This window comes from Mustelus asterias, chromosome 6, assembly GCF_964213995.1.
Source record: "Mustelus asterias chromosome 6, sMusAst1.hap1.1, whole genome shotgun sequence".
Lineage (NCBI taxonomy): Eukaryota > Metazoa > Chordata > Chondrichthyes > Carcharhiniformes > Triakidae > Mustelus > Mustelus asterias.
In genome coordinates, this window is record NC_135806.1 from 86350724 (window position 1) to 86372782 (window position 22059).

Consider the following 22059-nt stretch of genomic DNA (forward strand, 5'->3'; position numbering starts at 1 on the left):
CTGCGTGTTATTGAACATAAACGCCACGGACCGCTGGTCCGTGATCAGGGTGAACCGCTTCCCCGCAGATAATGGCGCCAGTGTCTGACGGCCTCCACAATGGCCCGGGCCTCCTTTTCCACCGCTGAATGCCGAATTTCGGGACCTTGAAGGGTGCGGGAAAAAAACGCGACGGGCCTGCCTGCCTGGTTTAGTGTGGCGGCCAGGGCGAAATCAGATGCATCACTTTCCACCTGAAAAGGGATGGATTCGTCCACCGCGTGCATCGTGGCTTTCGCAATGTCGCGTTTCAAAGCCTTGAAGGCCAATTGGGCCTCTGGCGTGAGTGGAAAAGTCGTGGACTTAATAAGCGGACGGGCTTTGTCCGCGTAATTGGGGACCCACTGCGCATAATAGGAGAAGAAGCCGAGGCATCTCCTCAGTGCTTTTGCGCTAGCGGGCAAGGGAAGTTCAGCAAGGGGGCGCATACGGTCGGGATCAGGGCCAATGACCCCGTTTTCCACTACGTATCCCAGGATGGCTAACCGGCGCGTACGGAATACACACTTCTCCCTGTTGTAGGTCAGATTCAAGCGAGATGCAGTGCGCAAAAAGTTCTGGAGATTTGTGTCATGGTCCTGCTGATCACGGCCGCAGATGGTGACATTATCCAGGTACGGGAAGGTAGCCCGCAGCCCGTTCTGGTCCACCATTCGGTCCATAGCACGCTGGAAGACCGAGACCCCATTGGTGACACCAAATGGAACCCTAAGAAACTGATACAGATGACCATCCGCCTCAAAAGCCGTGTAATGTCGGTCCTCTGGGCGGATGGGGAGTTGGTGGTAGGCGGACTTAAGGTCTATGGTGGAGAACACCCGGTACTGCGCAATCTGATTGACCATATCAGATATGCGCGGGAGAGGATACGCATCCTGCTGCCTATATCGATTAATGGTCTGACTGTAATCAATGACCATCCGGGGTTTGTTCCCGCTCTTAACCACCACGACCTGTGCTCTCCACGGACTAACGCTGGGCTGTATGATCCCTTCTTTGAGGAGCCGCTGAACCTCAGATCTGATGAAGATCCGATCTTCAGCGCTGTAACGCCTACTTTTAGTAGCGATGGGCTTGCAGCCTGGTACCAGATTCTTAAATAAAGAGGGTGTGGTGATCTTTAATGTGGAAAGATTGCATGCGGGGCGCTTTGGGCAATTTGGAGGCTGCAGCTGGTCCCCTACTGTCAGCGAAGGGAGTGGCCCACCGTATTGTAGGATCACACTCTTCATGTGGGCCATAAAGTTTAGTCCGAGGAGAATTGGTGCGCAAAGATGCGGCAACACAAGGAGCCTGTATCGCTCGTAAATTGTGCCCTGCACTTTCAGAGTTACCACACAACGTCCTTGGATCGGTACAGATCGGGACCGTGATGCCATAGAAATTGTCTGTTTGGCAGGTAGAACCTGGAGTCCACACCTCTTTACAGTGTCAGGGTGAATAAAGCTCTCAGTGCTCCCGCTGTCAAACAGACAATAAACTGTACGACCATTTACCTTAATGTTCATCATTGAACAGTCAAGCCTGTGATGCTTAGCCTGGTTCAGGGTGATCGACGCCACCGTTGGCCCTTGGACATCACTGCAGGCAGCTGAGGTTGATGCTGAGGACCCCTGCTGGTCGCTCCAGGTCGTCGTCAACCAAGATGGCCGCCCCCATGAATCGCACATGGTTGAGGGCGCCAAGTGTAGCGACTCCTGGTGGTCATCTCCCTCCGACTCCGCCGACCACAATGGCGTCGTCCTGGACTCGCACGTGGACGGACCTCGTGGGTACTTCGACGTCGATGGTGATGATCCCCGTTTTGGAGGGTCACAGGCTGCACTGCCGTTCTTGGGCTTCGATCTGCAGACTTTCGCGTAGTGCCCCTTTTTACCGCATTGATTACAGACCACCGCTTTAGCAGGACACTTTTGCCGTGGATGCTTGGCTCCTCCGCAGAAGTAGCACCGCGGGCCGCCTGGAGCTGCCGCCGTCGTCGGGTCTATATGGGAGCACGCCATAATACTGCACTTCGAGCCCGTGGGGCGAGGAGGGATTTGTGACTGCTCCTGCCACGTTGTCTCCACGTGGTCCTCCGGATACAGGACCAAGCTCTTCGAAGCCGCCTCAAGCATTTCAGCCATCTCCATAGCTTGGGTCAGGTTGAGATTCCCCTTCTCCAACAGCTTGAGACGGATGTACGAAGACCCTACCCCTGCCACAAACGCATCTCGGGCGAGGTCGTACATGTACTGCTCAGCCGACACAGCTTTGCAGTCGCAGCCCCTGGCAAGCTGCAAGAACTCATTGGCGTAATCCTCCATGGTTTCGCCCGACTGCCGACGTCGTGTAGCGAGGAGGTAACGAGCGTGGATCTCGTTGGGAGGTCTCGTGTAGCGCTTTTTTAAAAGCTCGAGGGCCCTCGGGTAAGTGGTGGCCGCACGGATCGCGAGGTAGACAGTGTCGCTTACCCTCGCATGGAGGACCTGGAGTCTGTCGTCATCTGTGATGACCGCTGCAGAGGCTGCCAGGTAGTCCTCGAAACACTTCAGCCAGTGGTCGAAGGTGTTAGAGGCGCCGACCGCACGTGGATCCAGCGTCAGACGCTCTGGCTTTAGCATTTGTTCCATACTCTCCTTTCCGTCGAGAGCTTAGTGTTAGACAATAAAATTGATGCACGTCAATCGAGCACAAGACACAAGGCTTCGGTAACTGAAGGCTTTTATTGTCTAACAATGGAACTATTAGAACACAAGTACACCACTCCAGACTGAAGGGGTCCCGCCCGAGCAGGGGGTCTTATACCTCTCCCAGGAGGCGGGGCCCGACTGGGATGTGCCACAACAGCAACAACCACAGGTGTATTAATCCCACAGTGTAAACACCCTAGCCCAACAACAACATTAGAACAACCCCACAGTGGTAACCAACGATGGTTCACCACACAGACACAATGGGCTGAATTGCCTCTTTGCATTATAACTTTTCTACGGTTCTATGCACTGCACTATGAAAGAGTGGTAGAAGTAGATTCAATAGTAACATTCAATGCGATTTCAAGACACAGATGAAATTACGGAATACTGCAGAGGCTATGGGGTGTGGCAACATCCTGGCAATCATACTTCTGCTCTCAAACAAACCACACCTGTAGCCAAATTGTTCCAGGATAACAACAAGTCTAGCATCTAACCAACAAAGTAGAAAATTGCCCAGACATGTGCAGCCTTATGGGGCCATGCCTACTGTTCACCTGGCTTATGTTTAAACATGCAAAGTGTGGGTTCTACCTCACCAAAGACAAACTTAAAAGTGGCCAGTCATTTTTATTGATCACAGCTCTCACCATTAAAAGCTTAGAATAAACTAAAATAGAATAGAATCCTTACTGTGCAGAAGGAGGTCATTCAGCCCATCGAGTCTGCACCAGCTCTCCAACAGAGCATCTTACCCAGGCCCATCCCCTGTAACCCCACGCATTTACCTTGCTAATCTACATCTTGCGACACGAAGGGGCAATTTAGCATGGCCAATCCATCTAACCTGCACATCTTTGGACTGTGGGAGGAAACTGGAGCACCCAGAGGAAACCCACTTAGACAAGGGGAGAATGTGCAAACTCCACAAAGACAGTCACCCAAGCCCAGAGGCAGCAGTGCTAGCCACTGTACCACTGTGCCGCCCCACATGCATGCTAAACACTAAGAAGTGCTTGCTCACTTGATATTGTAATGGAGATTAGTCTGAAAGAAATAATTACAATAAACTAGCAGCGACCTGCAAAACCGTTGTGGTCAAATTAATATATTTCACCAGTTGTATCATCTTATCCTACCATGAGATCATATAGATTTTAGTCAAAACATTAATTTTAACACTTTAAACCAGAAAAGAAGCCTATAAGTATTGCACATTAAAATATTAATATTTAAAGCATAGTTTTTTAAAAATAATTTGTTAAATCAGGTTTGTATACTGGTTTGTAAGGTTTAGTTTATGTAACACATAGCAAATAAATATAGATAATTTTTTGATGTAGTTGGCAATGATGGTTTGTCTTCAGTGGAAACATCTGTGGCCAAGTAAAAACAGCTGTTTAAACCCCACCCAGATGATGTGTGTTATGTACATGTGCAAAGGATGAGAGAAGCGGCCTACAACAGCATAACCTATGATTTAACATTATCATCATTGATGATTGCGAAGGGGGGGGGGGGGAAATACAAGGGGTTTGGAAAGAGGTGGGTATTATTTGTTATATTTGGATTTAATTTGCAGACTAATTTTAGTTAGCCAAGTGTCTTGAGGACAAACTTTCTAACTTTATTTTAATTATTGGATAATGGCATTGAAACAGGGCATTCTGTTTGGATTATCTAGTTTGGATCATCACATCTTCCCAGTTAAAAGTTAAAGTTTATTTATTAGTCACAAGTAGGCTTACATTCACACTGCAATGAAGTTACTGTGAAAATCCCCTAGTCGCCACACTCCGGCGCCTGTTCGGGTACACAGAGGGAGAATTTAACATGGCCAATTCACCTAACCAGCACATCTTTGGACTGTGGGAGAAAACCGGAGCACCTGGAGGAAACCCACGCAGACACGGAGAGAACGTGCAAACTCCACACAGACCATGACCCAAGACAGGAATCGAACCAGGGTCCCTGGCGCCGTGAGGCAGCAGTGCAAACCACTGTGTCACCGTGCTGCCCTATTATATATATACACATACATACATATTACTTATTATATAAATGCCTGTGTTGTATAGATTCCCTCTCAAAAATTATCTTTTTAAAAAAATATCCTGAATAACATGCATCATTTTCTTTTCATGCCAAATACATTTTTTAAGCAAATACTATTTATGAGACTAAGCTGATTTCAGGATGTTCTGTTTTCTATAGAATCTGCAGGATCACTTTGTCTTGAGAAACATGTAAATCCCAATTATAATTATTAAAAACTAACAAAGTATTGGAGACCATCTTTTTAACAGTGAGTTACTGTAGAGAGAAAGTACCTTTGTTATCATCATTGTGGGTCTTAGATGAGGTTGTCTTTGGTCAGGGTTGATAGAGACTGCTGGAGGCAACGCTGTTAGTAAACTTTATCTTTTATTGAACATTCTACTATGCACAGTACAAGGCTTAGCACTTATGGTTATATGTCCTATTTGTGGCAGTTGTGGGTGTAGACTTACAGAAAATGCTGGATACAATGCTGTTGGGAAACTCTACTTTTATTGAACATTATACTGTGTACAATATACTCAGCACGAGGCTTTACATGGAACACTCTCTCCAAGCTCTGTTGTCATGTGATCTTGTGTCACTGATCTAGACTATATATCTACATATTTAACATTTATTCTACCATTCTATTCTATGATTCTAAGCATAAGGCTTCACATAGCACTCTCTCAGCAATCTCTGTTGTCATGTGACCTTACATCACTGACAATGTAGATTATTTACATGTTTAACATTAATCTTTTACACTACATCTTCCCCAAGTCTCTCACCCTATTAAATACATTATTTAGCTCATGTGACATCTCCCTTCGAAGTCTCTACTTTCATCCCTGATTCACAGAGACAAGTGTGTGGTGTTTTCATCAGTCTTCCTGACCTCATTCTCAGCTCTCTCAGAGGATGTATTGGATTCAAGTTCTCCATGTTCTCTCTCGATTTTGGTAAATTAGGTGAATCAGAGACTACTATATCTCTATTCAGATAAAAGCAAATTACTGCGGATGCTGGAATCTGAAAGAAAAACAGAAATAGCTGGAAAATCTCAGCAGGTGTGGCAGTATCTGTGGAGAGGAAACAGAGTCAATGTTTTGGTCAAGATGACTTTTCATCAGAAGTTGTCAGACCTGCTGAGATTTTCCAGCATTTTCTGTTTTTGTATTTCTGTTCAAGTTATCTTTCCGATCGTCTGGGTAGTTGGTCGACTCTATTGATGAGCTTCATTTTGTAGAAACAAGTTTGCTCCTGTTTCTTCTCATTATTCCAGTTTCAGTCTCTAGAAGATCCCGGATGTAATGTTTTTTTCCAAAACTGACCTTGGCAATTCTGGTCACAAATTCATACTGATTCCCCTGACTGGGGTTCTAGTAAATCATGTACTGTAAGGCACTGATTGCAATTTCTGCTTTGATTTGCATGATACTCACCCTCCTTCTCCTTTACTCTCTCTATATCTGCTGCTTTGAGACATGGCATAAGTGCATTTGGAATAAGAGGGAGTTGAGTCCATAGGCGTCTTCCCATTAGAAATTCGGACAGAGCCAAACCATTCGGGGATGGTGTGGAACAGTAGCTCAACGGTGCCCATTTTACTTCAACAATGTGCTTACTGTCTTTACTCCATTTTCAGCCTCTCTATTAGCTTGTGGGTATCGGATGAACAAGTCATGTGGACAAATCCATAGGCTTCTGTGAACTGCTTAAAACATTTGTTTGCAAACTGTTGGCTATTGTCTACTACTTGTGTCCTACAAACTGCACTGTGTCAATAGTTTTTCTCAGTCTTCTTGTCGCTTTTAATAAATACACAATTTTGTTTTCTTACTTCCGCCTACCTTATTAATGGCACAGCCTTTGACTGCATTAAATCCACTTGATTTCAGAAAATCTGAAAACGGCTCCGCTAAGACTCCGACAAGGCTGCAATTGCAAATTAATCCATTTTTCAGGGCTCCATATTCACAAGTCTGGCTTAGTTAATATAAATTGCGAATGAAGGGATCTACGCTCTCACTCAGTGTTTGGATACATCTATTGAACTTCACCCTATGTTCATAGAGTCAAAGATAGAATCATAGAATCATACAATGCAGAAGGAGGCCATTTAGCCCATCGAGTCTGCACCGACCACAATCTCACCCAGACCCTATCCTCATAACCCCATGCATTTTCCCTGGCTCGTCCCCCTGACACTAAGGGGCAATTTAGCATGGCCAATCCACTTAACCCGCACATCTTTGGACTGTGGGAGGAAACCAGAACACCCGGAGGAAACCCACGCAGACACGGAGAGAATGTACAAACTCCACACAGACAGTGACCCAAGCCGGGAATCGAACCCGGGTCCCTGGCGCTATGAGGTAGCAGTGCTAACCACTGTGCCACCATGCCACCACTAATGATGGTGTTATTTCTAAGGCTGAAAAACGTTTATAACCTCTTCCTAAGTTACTGCCTCTTCGGTTATGCCCTAACTATTATGTTGTCTGCATTACTGCCGATGGCATGGAGAAGGGTACAGACTTGTTCCTCTGTGAGTCCTAAAGTGGTCCTGTACCTGGTAAATTAAGACACATGCTTTACCACTTCGTAGCTTGATCTTGGCCTTCCACTTGGTCAAAGCACTCATGAATGTATTTTTTTCACTCTAGCGTTTCTTCAAGTTCTGTTTGAGCAGTGTTGTCCTTATCGCGTAGTTGTTTCTCTTGCTACTTTTTCCAGTCACTGGGCTCTTTACTCAGTGCTTTTTCCATCATCTTTTCTGCTGTTATCATTTTTGTGGGTCTTAGATGAAGTTGTCCTTGGTCATGATTGATAGAGATTGCTGGGGGGGCAAGGCTGTTGTTAAACTTTACCTTTTATTGACCATTCTACTTACGTACGAGGCTTAGCATGAGATTTCACATTGAACTCTCTCAGTATAGTCTATTGTCTTGTGATTGTATGTCACTGATGATGTATACTGTCAATTTACATATTTAACATTAGCCCTTTAAGCTACTGTACTGATTGAGAACTTCTCATTGATCTTGATGTATGCTGGCTCCTGAAAGGGCTGGTACAAGTGCTTCTGTCTTTTCTTTAATTAACCGTTATTGGATTTATGATTCTTGATGAGATCAATGACAGGTTTCATTGTATAGTGTTCACCCAGTCTACTTGACTTCAACAACTGGACCAATTTATCGATTTTCTCTCATTTGCAGACCACGGTATACTTCCTTTCAGGGTTTAAAAAACACACAGCAGCAGGCACATTTCACCCTCGAAACATCACAGTGACCCGCCAGAAAGCAAATATGGGGACATAAAGGTCCCCCCCATAAACTCTTACCTTACATTATGGCACCTCCATGGCGTGGGGCTGAACAACTACAGGCACTAGCATGTTTTTGAGAATGGGAAAGCAATGCAGAGTTTGACTGAGGGAGCATCAAGCGTGGGAGAGACAGAATCTGTGAGGAGCTGCATTTCCAATCACAGATTCTGTCTTTACCATGCTGGTTGCTCCAGCTCTTCCAATCCCAGATTCGTTCTCTCGCTGCTCCTCCAGAGTCAGAATTTGTGACTGAAGGAAGAGCAAAGAAATGAGGGAAGGATTTGTTTTTGGAGGAGGGAAGCCATGATAGCAGCGGATCCAGTGAAGGTAAAGTGGCTCCGGCTGTCTGTGAGAGAGCAAATGAGTGCGAGTGTAACATAGTGAGCAAGTGTACCTGTGTGAGTGTGAGGGATGAAAGTCAGCTTGTGAGTGTGAGGAGAGCAAAAAAGTGTGAGGGAGAGCGCGAGGGAGAGCACGCAAGCAGAGGTGTGAAGAAGAGGGTGTTTGTATGTGAGAGAGTAAGTGTGCGTGTGTGAGGCACTGTGTGTGCATGTGTGTGTGAAGCAAAGAGTATGCATGTGTGTGTGTGGCAGAGTTGAACTTGTGCAAGTGTGAGAGAGCGAGCATGTAGAAAAGTTTGGAATCCAGTCAATCTAGAAGATACTGATCTTCCAGACCTTTAATTTGCTTTAATATCAGCCACTGGAGGCAGACAACAAAGGTGGGTAAATGAAAGAAAACTGTTCAATTGTTGTTGATTTCTTGGCTGCCTGTACAGCGCAAAGTTTCTTGTTTTTTTTAATACCCTTTAATGGAAGCATAGATCGAGTTCGCAAATTCCTACTTCAAGAACAATTTGGTTTCTAACTTAAATCTTTAGATTTAATGAGCCGCTGAAAACCAAGACACCCCCACAAAAATCAAAAACTAGTCTTCAAGAAAATTTCAAAAAGAGGCCTCAAAAATATTATTTTTACCCTGCTTTCTTTTGATACAAGACTGTGGCACTGGGTCAATCAACTGATTGTGTAACCCAAACAAATGAAATTGCGTATTTTTTTTCATTCCCTCAGCTTCAAGGCGGCCAATTTTTTGTCTGTTGAAAAATAAAACTCTATACATTCTTTGCATTTAAAAACATATATGAATTTCAACAATTGGGAGTCCTGTCATGCATGCTTTTTTTTCCTGCTAGATTACTCATGATCAAAGATAGCAAAACATCCCAGGGAAGCTCCAGTGAGAGGATTTATATTTTGGACTTCAAATTGGCCTGTAAACTGACCAGGGACTACTTCCCAGCCATTCCAGACTGCTTTCAGCTGCATACGCTACAGAACTTTATCTATATATCTACACGCACACTTATAAATTGTATAAGGAAAGTGAAGATAGTGTGCTGAGTAAACAACACTGTAGAATGGTTCAGTCAATTCATCAGTCAAATCTTTAATCCTTCATCTGCCATCATGTATTTCAATCCCAATAATACTAATGAAAATGATGACACTGACCATCTTCAATGTTTCACTGAATATCAAAAAACCGAAAACCATTTTGTTTAGAAGATGCATAAGTTTTACCTTAGACTTAACTAAAATCATACATGCAACAATTAGCACAACAGGACCCTCATTAAAACTTACCATTGAAAAGAGAACCAATTTAAAAATATTTTAACCTTAACAACAGTCTAAAAATCTATGAGAGGCCTCTGGTACAGAAATAAATTGTTATATCTGGAGATAACTTGTAATAAAAAAAAATATTGAATTGTCCAATGATTGATAAAGTAGAAAATACTCTGCAATTTGCAAAATACATGGCATTTGTTTATGCAACTAGGTCTAAATGAGCTGCTCGAATCTGTTGAATACTTTGTGCCAATGTCCACTGAAAACAAGATCAGGTTTGTCTATGATGCTACTGACAATCAAATCACTTGTCAACATTCAAATATATACGGTCAGATGAAAAATAACCACCTGGGTGAGCGACAAGAGAATGACTAGCATCTATGGAGCTATAGCCCAGCAAGAAATCAATGCCTTCAAGAGACAAAGAGAGAACAAAAAAACTCGCATTTATATAGCATCATATTTCAGCAACATCTCGAAGTATTCCACATATAGCCCACTTTTGGTCACCCTTTGATAGTTTCCAAAACTCTCCCAGTCCTCAGGCTTACAACTGTTCTTAACTTTTATCCATAGCTAATATTATCCATAACTTCTATAGTATGCCATGAATGGATCTTTTCCACCATTGAATTATTGCCATACCTTTTAGTCTATTTACCCAATTAAGCTTAAATCAGCTCTCCATCATACCTATGCAATGGGCTTTAAGATTTTTAAATTTAAACATGTAATCCAATTGCATTCTGCATTTCTTCCCAAATGATCTTTTACTCTGAGATTACTAATTAACCATGCTTTGTTACACGATATTAGAGCTAAAATAGCTTTATCCCTAGCTGGCTCCATAATATATTGTTCACATAACCTGCCACAAAAGTATTTTACAAACACATCTTCCAGATCACCTTTGCTAATTTGATTTGTCCAGTCTCGATGGAGATTAAATGCCTCATAATTACTGCATTGCCTTTGTTTCAAGCTCCAATGATTTATTGTTTAATATTCTGTCCAATTGTATAGCTGATGCAAAGGGAGATATAAACTAGTTCCACCAGTGTTTTCTGATCTCCACCAATACGGATTCTACTTCCTGACCTTCTGAGCCAAGATCCTTTCTTACTACTGTCATCATCCTCTATCAAGGGTAGATTCCATTCTGTCTCAAAATGTTAAGAAAGCTGGTATATTCATTTCCCAATCTTGGTCACCTTGCAAAGTATAATATTAAAAGCATTAACCACCTCTTGATCCAAGTAGTTATGTATAAATCCATATTAATTATGTTGAGCTCACTTTTGAATTATGTTAGCTACTAAAGTACTATAAAAGGGCTGACCTGCCTGTCTGTCACTGTTCTAATGAAAGGTAGGCGTCAAAAACATTTATTGGGCCATATTTTGCTGTGGCAGGGTATTTAATGGCATCTGCTTTAGTTAAACTTGTCCTGGACACTTGATCACAAAAGATTTTTGCCCATTAAGTTGCTGAAAGTATTAGCTGATAACAATGCAGGGAAAAAATAGGATACTTGGAACCTGAGTGACCAGGACAACCAACTATTTATCTCCTTAACCAATCAGATTGAACAATTTATAAATAACCAAACAGGAAGCACTGAGAAGGAAGTGAAATTGGAGTGGGTGAACACAATGTCAAATCAGATACTGAAAAAGGGATAGAGAGATATTGAGAGATACAGAAAATAAGTTTTTTTTAAAAAAAGTTACATTTTTAAAATCTCAAACAATTATTACTTTAAGAAATTAAGTTCTACACTTCTAATAGATCATTTTTAGTGGCAATGAGATTGACTAGCAATGTTATCACATTGTTAAAATGGTACTGATGTTTGGAATGACAAGGCACGCACGAATACAGCAACTTCATGACATGTTAATGGTGAGTCAGATAGCAAAATGTAAAGCTGTAGGTGAAGTGGCACGGCTTAGGCAGCAACTTTTGGCTACCATAGATCATGGCATATTAAGTCAAACTTTGAAGTCTCCAAAAATGGGGATCAACATATACTGCAGATTGGAAAACAGCAAATGTGAACACCACTGTTTAAAAAAGGAGGTAGACAAAAAGCAGGTAACTATAGGCCGGTTGGCTTAACTTCTGTAGTAGAGAAAATGCTTGAATCTATCATCAAGGAAGAAATAGCGAGACATCTGGATATAAGTTGTCCCATTGGTAAGAAGCAGCATGGGTTCATGAAGGGAAGGTCATGTTTGACTAATTTGGTGGAATTCTTTGAGAACATTACATGTGCAGTGGACAATGGGGAACTTGTGGATGTGGTGTATCTGGATTTCCAGAAGGCATTTGACAAGGTGCCACACTAAAGACTGCTACATAAGATAAAGGTGCACAGTGTTATGGGTAATGTATTAGCATGGATAGAGGATTGGTTAACTAACAGAAAGCAAAGAGTGGGGGTAAATGGGTGTTTTTCTGGTTGGCGATCAGTGACTAGTGGTGTGCCTTAGGGATCAGTGTTGGGACCGCAATTGTTTACAGTTTACATCGATGATTTGGAGTTGGAGACCATAGAACCATAGAAAATTACAGCTCAGAAACAGGCCTTTTGGCTCTTCTTGTCTGTGCCGAACCATTTTTTGCCTAGTCCCACTGACCTGCACTTGGACCATATCCCTCCACACCCCTCTCATCCATGAACCCGTCCAAGTTTTTCTTAAATGTTAAAAGTGACCCCGCATTTACCACTTTATCCGGCAGCTCATTCCACACTCCCACCACTCTCTGCGTGAAGAAGCCCCCCCGTAATATTCCCTTTAAACTTTTCTCCTTTCACCCTTAACCCATGCCCTCTGGGTTTTTTCTCCCCTAGCCTCAGCGGAAAAAGCCTGCTTGCATTCACTCTATCTATACCCATCAAAATCTTATACACCTCTATCAAATCTCCCCTCAATCTTCTACGCTCCAGGGAATAAAGTCCCAACCTATTCAATCTCTCTCTGTAACTCAGCTTCTCAAGTCCCGGCAACATCCTTGTGAACCTTCTCTGCACTCTTTCAATCTTATTTACATCCTTCCTGTAACTAGGTGACCAAAACTGTACACAATACTCCAAATTTGGCCTCACCAATGCCTTATATAACCTTACCATAACACTCCAACTTTTATACTCGATACTCCGATTTATAAAGGCCAATGTACCAAAGGCACTCTTTACGACCCTATCCACCTGTGACGTCACTTTTAGGGAATTCTGTACCTGTATTCCCAGATCCCTTTGTTCAACTGCAGTCTTCAGAGTCCTACCATTTACCCTGTACGTTCTACTTTGGTTTGTCCTTCCAATGTGCAATATCTCACACTTGTCTGCGTTAAATTCCATTTGCCATTTTTCAGCCCATTTTTCTAGTTGGTCCAAATCCCTCTGCAAGCTTTGAAAACCTTCCTCACTGTCCACCACACCTCCAATCTTTGTATCATCAGCAAACTTGCTGATCCAATTTACCACATTATCATCCAGATCATTGATATAGATGACAAACAACAATGGACCCAACACCGATCCCTGGAGCACACCACTAGTCACAGGCCTCCACTCAGAGAAGCAATCCTCCACAACCACTCTCTGGCTTCTTCCATTGAGCCAGTGTCTTATCCAATTTACTACTTCCCCATGTATACCTAGCGACTGAACCTTCCTAACTAACCTCCCATGAGGGACCTTGTCAAAGACCTTGCTGAGACCAAGTGGTGTGTCCAAATTCGCAGATGACACTAAGATGAGTGGCAGAGCAAAGTGTGCAGAGGATGCTGAAAGTCTGCAAAAGGATATAGATAGTCTAAGTGAGTGGGCGGGGTCTGGCAGATGGAGTACAATGTTGGTAAATGTGAGGTCATCCATTTTGGTAGGAATAACAGCAAAATGGACTATTATTTAAATGGTAAAAAATTGCAGCATGCTGCTGTGCAGAGGACCTGGGTGTCCTTGTGCAGGAATCTCAAGGAGTTGGTTTGCAGGTGCAGCAGGTAATTAAGAAGGCAAATGGAATTTTGTCCTTTATTGCTAGAGGGATGGAGTTTAAAAACAGTGAGGTTATGTTGCAGCTGTATAAGGTGCTGGTGAGGCCACACTTGGAGTATTGTGTACAGTTTTCATCTCCTAACTTGAGAAAGGATATACTAGCACTGGAGGGGGTGCAGAGGAGATTCACTAGGTTGATTCCGGACTTGAAAGGATTGGCTTATGAGGAGAGACTGAGTAGACTGGGGTTATACTCATTGGAATTCAGAAGAATGAGGGGAGATCTTATCGAAACATATAGGATTATGAAGGGAATAGATACGATAGAAGCAGGGAAGTTGTTTCCACTGGCGGGTGAAACTAGAACTAGGGGGCATAGCCTCAAAATAAGGGGAAACAGATTTAGGACTGAGTTGGGGAGGGACTTCTTCTCACAAAGGGTTGTGAATCTGTGGAATTCCCTGCCCAGTGAAGCAGTTGAGGCTACCTCATTGAATGTTTTTAAGACAAGGATAGATAAATTTTTGAACAGTAAAGGAATTAAGGGTTATGGTGAGCGGGCAGGTAAGTGGAGCTGAGTCCACGAAAAGATTAGCCATGACCTTATTGAATGGCAGAACAGGCTCGAGAGGCCAGATGGCCTACTCCTGCTCCTAGTTCTTATGGTCTTATATAGACAGAATCCACAACTGGACAGAGTAGATAGGGAGAAACTGTTGCCCCTCATAAAAAGATCAAGAATGAGAAGGCATTTAAGGCGATTTTCAAAAGAAACAAATGTGATGTGAGGAAAAAAAACTTTTTCACGCAACAGGCTAAAATTTATGGCCCAGTCAAGGAGAGGGCGGTGCTGAAAGATGTGGCAAGGCATTCGAATGTCCACTGACTTGAGCGGAAGTGGAAAATTCCAATGGTAAAAAATTCTACCCAAAGAGCGGTTCAGGTCTGGAATGCACTGCCTGGAAATGCGGTGGAGGCAGGTTCAAATTAGGCATTCAAGAGGCAGTTAAATGATTACTTGAAAAGAAACAATATGCAGAGGTACAGGGAAAAGGCAGAGGAATGGAGCTTAACCTTAATGCTTGTTTGGTGCAGACACAATGGGCCATATGGCCTCCTTCTGTATCATAAACAGAAAAAGCAAAACGTGAACTGCCGATTTGGGTGGTCAGAATTTTGAAACGTGAGAAAAAACCTAATGTTAGTAATTCATATTAATGTGGCATAGTTTATTGAATAAATTGTACAAAGACATCAAATAGGTTTAAGACCCATCGAATTCAATCGCCTTTGGCATCTGAGACAAAGACTTCACCAAATTTATTCCGAGTCACTTTGGCCATGGTATTGTTCTAAGGATCCCACTCTGGATCCGATTTGGCACTTCTGCTTTCAGAATCATTCCTCCACAACAAATCACTTTCCTCTCCATCCTCTGAATTGTATATTCCATACTCTTTTTAACAATCTGATGACACTTTTGTGCACTAGTAGCAGCCCATGATTTGATAATCATCCATACAAAAACATTAAGCAGGGTAGCACTGATACTTCCATTCTTTGTGAAAGTTATTGTCTTAGCCAACTATCCACTGATTCCATTTGGCGCCAATATGATTCTTGAATGCCTTGTTAAGACACATGTCAACAGGTTGACCTACACTATATACAGAGAGGTGGTCTAGCATCCAATGTGGATGTTATTTATTCACAGGAACATCTTGATCTTAATGATTATACAAGATCTGAACATGCGCCACAGTAAGCTGCATTTTTACATAGGCCAGTTCTACATATTATTGAACCATAATTTCAGAACTTCACTCCATCCTCTAGATCCAACTGTTGTGATGGACATGCACAAAGTCTCCTGCAGGGAACGTGATGTTCAGCACAGTTTTACATTTTTAAAAATCCCACATGCTTTAACTTTGTTGTAGCGCCCCTGCAGGCCTGTACTACTGTGAATCCTGTCTTCTCATGTCCTCTTGTTTTCACTAGAACTGTTTTCAAACCTTTCCACTCACAAGTTTTCAAACCTTTCCACTCACAAGTTTCATCCATGTGCCAGAGTGACTTAATGGGTACTTGTGTTTTTGTCATAGTCTGATGATAAACTGTTGGAACTGGTAATTGTGATTTTGAAATCTTTTGGTAGTGACCTTAGTGTCCTGCCACAACATTAGACAATTTCATTCCATGAAGGCAGCAACATCCACTAGCCGCTGGTCTGAAATGTTTATAGTTGACTCAAGATTGAATTTGGCCTATTATTTCAACACAAATGTGCTTCTTGTCTTAAGTTGCAGTAACATTTACCCCAAGTTATTGCTGTTATTAAGTCAGCAGAGAGGAGAGATACAAAAGGGTCCAGAGGGGCAATTTTTTCACAGAGTGGTGAGTGTCTGGAACAAGCTGCTGGAGGTAGTAGTAGAGGCGGGTACAATTTTGTCTTTTAAAAAGCATTTAGATAGTTACATGGGTAAGATGGGTATAGAGGGATATGGGCCAAATGCGGGCAATTGGCACTAACTTAGGGGTTTAAAAAAAAAGGGCGGCATGGACAAGTTGGGCCAAAGGGCCTGTTTCTATGCTGTAAACCTCTATGACTAAGTGGCATTAGCGTCATCCTTATTTTGACAGCAAAATCTGGTCAGATAACCTGGCCTTTATTATTCAGATCCTACAAGTCCCACGTGCATTAAAGTTTTTACATCAGGATTCTGGATGCTATTGGCCATATCACTGACACAAATCTGTACACCTGGAAGACTCCCAAACAATTGAACATCTATAGATTACAATCATTTCCCTCATGGCTTAATGAATACATTCCCTGTACAATGGATAAAGCATTGAACGATATAGACCAGAATGTTCCAGGTTTTACCCTTACTTCTGTGTTCAATTAGCCACCTTAATCCAGGCAGCTGAGGCATGACAATTGACCTTTGAAACTTTGGGATAGGAAAGAAGAAAATAAAATTAGCCACTGTCCCCATGCCTAATTGGTATTGTGGTTGTCCTTCTGGTAAGTGTGTGGATAAAAGGACTTTGGTTGAGGATCTGATCAAGTTTCGTGGTTAGATATCCTGTTGGCACAAAGGGTTAGATATCCTGTTGGCACAAAGGGTTAGATTTTTGACTTCAAAAAGGGATAACTGGAGATGGGAAATGTTGTGACTCAGCAGACCTGCCTTGATAGAAAGTGCCCCATCAGGACCAATTTTTACTCAGGTGGAGGTGGGGGAGCAGGGCAGGGTGGATTTGTGTGGGATGAAGTCAGGCATACCACCCTGCAAGTGGATCAGAGGCAGCAGTCTGCCGAATGCTGTTTAAGAGGGCCGACTCAGTTCTCTGGAACATTGTCCCAATTGTATGTTTATATTTTAGGCCTCTGTCCCTCACACACTCCTCATAATCACACCCACCTCCAATGATCCCTCATACGGGGCGGCATGGTGGCACAGTGGTTAGCACTGCTGCCTCACAGCGCCAGGGGCCCGGGTTCAATTCCAGCCTCGAGTCACTCGACAAACTGTGTTGAGTTTGCACATTCTCCCCGTGTCTGCGTGGGTTTCCTTCGGGTGCTCCAGTTTCCTCCCACAGTCCAAAGATGTGCGGTTTAGGTTGATTGGCTATGCTGAATTGACCCTAGTGTCAGGGGGATTAACAGGGTAAATATGGAGGTTACGGGGATAGAGCCTGGGCAAGTTTGTGATCGGTGCTAACTCACTGGGCTGAATGGTTTCCTGCACTGTAGGGATTATGATTCAAGGAAATCTGCTTCAACTATTCCGTATACACTCCATGCCAACTCAAGGCATTTCTATGCACATTTACCCTGCATAGATCTGTACAGAACTAATGAATCCTCTGGTAATAATGGCACTGCACAATGAGAGTTGGTTGAGAGCCCAGATTCCCACAAAAGGGTTAAAATTTGTTGGCACAGGTATAGAGAAGTGAAAACTTTGCCTGTTGATAACTTTATGTTATAAGTTATATACATAAAGCATTTTCCCACACTGATAAGCTACCCACATAGATAAACTCCCCTTTGTGCCAATCGCGGCTCAGTTGTAGCACTATCACCCCTTGAGCCAGAAGGTTTTGGGTTCAAATTCCACTCCAGAAAAATATAGGCTGACGCTCCAATGCAGTACCGAAGGAGCAATGTATGGCCGAGATGTGATATTTCAAATGAGACGTTAAACCGAGGCGCCATCTGCCCCTCAGGTGGACGTAAACGATCTCAAAGCACTATTTCAAGAAACAGCAGGCAAATTCTTTCCAGTAACCTCGCTAAAATTTATCCCTCAATCCACATTCGAGTGGCAATCCACAAAAACAGATTGTGATCAATACCATATTGCTGTTTGTGGGATCTTGCTGTATGCAAATTAGCTGCCCTCTTTCCCTTATTACTGTGACTACACTTCAAAATACTTAACTGACTGTACATCACTTAGACACTTCCTAGAGTTGTGAAAGGTTTTACACATAAATGCAAATTTTTAAACATAATTTTGACTTCCATCCACCTGCAAAAACAAAAGTGAGGAAAACTTTTGAAGGATAAACTTGCCCTCCTCTCATTCCACAAAATAACTTTGAAAAGAGAAACACAAAAAATAGAATGAGCCATGAGCAGTGAGTTACTGAAAATGGACTTTAATTTCTACCCGTGAGCAACATACGGAAGATCACTTGTCAATGTAGTCCTTGATCACAACAATCCCATTTGGTAAATGGAGCAATAAAGAACATGCGAGTTATTTAACAGCACTTACATTTGGAAATATCCCTCCTTTCTTCACGTTCTTTGGGTGATCGAACTGAACATGGTCGAGCATTAAGTACAAGGAAAAGATCACCACGCAGAATATGGCACTTCCAAATATAGTGAATTGCCTGCTCAGTTTCATTTTTGTGTCTTTTTACACATTTAAAGACGTAAGAATATGGACGGCATTTGTATAGTATTTTAATATTTCCGAACGGTGGTACAAAAAGTTCCTCCCGAAGGGGTACGCAGAATGAATTGCATCATTAGACTAACCAGCAAACACAGGAAGCAAACGCTTTCCTGTCACATGCACCGAGTGGCAGTACCGTATAGAAATCCCATCGGTTTTCAAACACGCCTCCCCATAAAGCTTCAATGCCAAGAACAACTTCACCCGTATCGTAACAGAGCTGCTGTCACTCTCAATACAGTAATCCGGGTAAAATGTAATATCTTCGTAAGGAAAAAGGCAAGAGTCTTGTAGTGGAGCTAAGCAGGTTAGGTGGAGTCAGATATTGGAAACAAGAGTGGCGAAAAACAGCAGCTCCACCAGGTGCACAACAACCTGTATTTCCACTTCTCGGCGTTTCTCAGGCAAACGGTGTAGTCCCAGAGTAACTGATTTCACACGTCCCGTGTTCACCACCCCCTTTATGCAGTTCTATAACATGTTCGGAATTTGAAATCGGCCACGCGTTAAAAACGAACATAAACTCGTTTCGCAAGTTGCGGTCTTCGGTGAATTGGAAGAGAACCGGTGGCAATTTAATTACTGGCTATGTTGTCACCCTGTCATCAAATTCCTCAATCTCGCCGACCTTTGCTCTGCAAATATTTTTCGCTTTGTGTCCTTTTGCCCCGGTCTCCTAAGCGTTAATCGATTTCGGTACGTCTCGAATTGTTTTGGTAAATCAGCCACCCTGCTGAATGTGCGGTAACCTGGTCGGTAAACTCCTTCCTCGGAGCCAGGTTGTCAGCACTCGGTCATCCCTAAGCCCCCTAAATTAGACTATAACGAACCACAAACTCAACCACCTTCCCCCTTGTTAGACGAATGTCGTTTTGCAAATCTAAGCAGAATCGTTTCACTTCCTCCTCCTCAGCGAGGGGGTGTAGCAAGTCTTTTTTTAAAAGTGTGCTGCATGTAGTATTTTTCTAAATGGAAATATTTTGGGTACGTCTTTAAAGACTGTGTGCTCCTTTGTCAATTGTTGGAGAAAAACATTATATCGAGATTAGCCAATTCCGAGAGGCACGAAAACGCCCACATCTTCCTCCACTCGCAAACTGAAGAGCTTCGTGTTCCCCTTTGCTCCAGCCCCACACCAAATGTTAGTCCGAAACACCGCCGAGCTGCTCTGGAGGCCTGTTTGCGTACGTTTACAACCTCGATTAGTGTTTTGTTTTATTCACAGCTCTCTGTAATGTGTGTGAATGTGCTCAGTTCCTCTCTGCCCCCCCCCCGCCGGTTTTTTTTAATTTTGTCAGTTGCTGTTCTGGGGCTCGAGCCACAAAATCAAACTCCGCCTCGCGCGGACGCTCGGTCACGTGGGCTGGAAGGAAGCCGCGCGTATGCGGCAATCGTGCGCCCTGCTTGCAGCTGAGAGCAGGAATGAACATAACCGAGAGAGCAAGTTGGTCTTTTTGATCTCGGCGAAACAAGTAGCGCGGGACTAACGTTATTGCCAATTTAAGGCGGAGTGAAAATACTATCTATGTCGGTGGCATGCCGCAAAAAGCAAAAGATGGTCGAACAAGTCTGGATCAGGTAGATTGGGTGGAGAGACGAGAACAGTTAACATTTCAGATATGAGGTCTATCTTTCCTTCCCATTTTTAAAAGTTCTTTCATGGGATGTGCAAGGCCAGCATTTTCCCCAACCCCTCATTACTGTTGAAGTGTGTGGCTTATTTGATCATTTCAGAGGGCAGTTACGAGTCAATTATGGATCAGGAGTCTCATGGAGGTCAGATGGGGTGTTGATAGCAGATTTCCTTCCTAAAGTACATTAGTAAACCAAGTCTGTTTACGACAATCGATAGTAGTTTCACTCACCATTACTGAGAATACTTTTCAATTCCAGATTTTATTAATTGAGTTTAGCCCAGGCCTCGAGATTACCAGTCCAGTGGATAACAGTACCACAATACCATAAATTTTCCACATCCATATGCCACACCTTGGTAGGATTATCTGCATGATGTGGAGATGCCGGCGTTAGACTGGGGTAATCACAGAAAGAAGTCTCACAACACCAGGTTAAAGTCCAACAGGTTTATTTGGTAGCAAAATCCACTAGCTTTCGGAGCGCTCGCTGCTCCTTCGTCAGGTTCCCACTTACCTGACAAAGGAACAGCGCTCCGAAAGCTAGTGGATTTTGCTACCAAATAAACCTGTTGGACTTTAACCTGGTGTTGTGAGACTTCTTACTGAGATTATCTGCAGACAGAAACAACAATAAGTTGTATTTATGTGGCATTTTTAAAATTACCCATGCCCTTCATAGGAGTGTTAAGGTCAAAATTTGACCTGTACAGTTGGGAGCGAGTTGCCCTGGAAATCTTTTTTGATTAAAAGCAAAATAATGCGGATGCTGGTGTCTGAAATAAAAACCAAGTGTTGGAAAAACTGAGGTTTGGAAATGTCTGGAAAGGGAAACGTGGTTAACTGGTGGACTTCCAAAGAAGAATGTGGCACAGTGGCTAGCACTGCTGCCTCCCAGCTCCAGGGATCAAGGTTCAATTCTGGCCTTGGGTGACGGCCTGTATGGAGTTTGCACATTCTCCCCAAGTCTGTGGGTTTCCTTCCCCCAGTCCAAAGATCCACAGGTTAGGTGGATTGGTCATGCTAAATTGCCCCTTAATGCCCCAAGATGTGTAGGATTAGCCATGGGAAATGTGTGGAGTTACGGAGCTAGGGCCTGGGTAAGTTACTCTGTCAGAGAGTTGGTGCAGAATCAATGGACTAAATGGCTTCTTCTGCACTCTAGGGATTACAAGGGGGCATAGAAGGTGAGGAGCAGGAAGATTAGAGGGAATGTGAGCAAAAACGTTTACATGTAGAGGGTGGTGGGAGTCTGGAACTCATTTCCTGAAAGGGAGGCAGAGACCCTCAACATAAGTATTTAGATGTGCACTTGCGATGTGAAGGCATACAAGGCTATGGGCCAAGTGTTCAAAAAAGGGATTAGAATAGTTAGGTAGTTTGTCTTTGACTGATGCAGACACATGAAATGTCCAGAAGGGCCTTTTTCTGTGCTGCATACCTGTTATGACTCCATTTTGTGGGATTTCCTATGACAACTTCATTTCTACTCTTTACTGTTCCCTCTTGTGGAGCCCCTTGCCCATTGGTGCCATTGTTGGGACTGCACTCCTTCAGGGTGTTATCATTCCCAGCAGTTTCCAAAGTTAAATACGGGTTTGAGAGTGAAACCCCACACACTGAAAACTCCTGCACCTCCTGCATCTTCCCTTCTTCTGGATGGCGACCACCATTCTCGTTGCCTGTGGGGGTGACCACCTCTTGGAATGTGA

General features: G+C 43.3%; 1 protein-coding gene across 4 annotated transcripts in view; it reads right to left on the reverse strand.

The window, feature by feature from the left end:
• man2a1 (mannosidase, alpha, class 2A, member 1) overlaps positions 1-18832 on the reverse strand; it is a 159055-nt gene extending 140223 nt beyond the window's left edge. For 2 of the 4 annotated variants that reach the window (XM_078214678.1, XM_078214677.1), the window contains exon 1: positions 18528-18832. In XM_078214678.1, coding sequence (XP_078070804.1) covers positions 18528-18662 — 135 coding nt within the window. In that variant the 5' untranslated portion in view covers positions 18663-18832. The remainder of the gene's footprint in view (positions 1-18527) is intronic. The other 2 variants (XM_078214681.1, XM_078214680.1) reach the window with 1 other exon arrangement.
• Positions 18833-22059: the final 3227 nt, after the last annotated feature.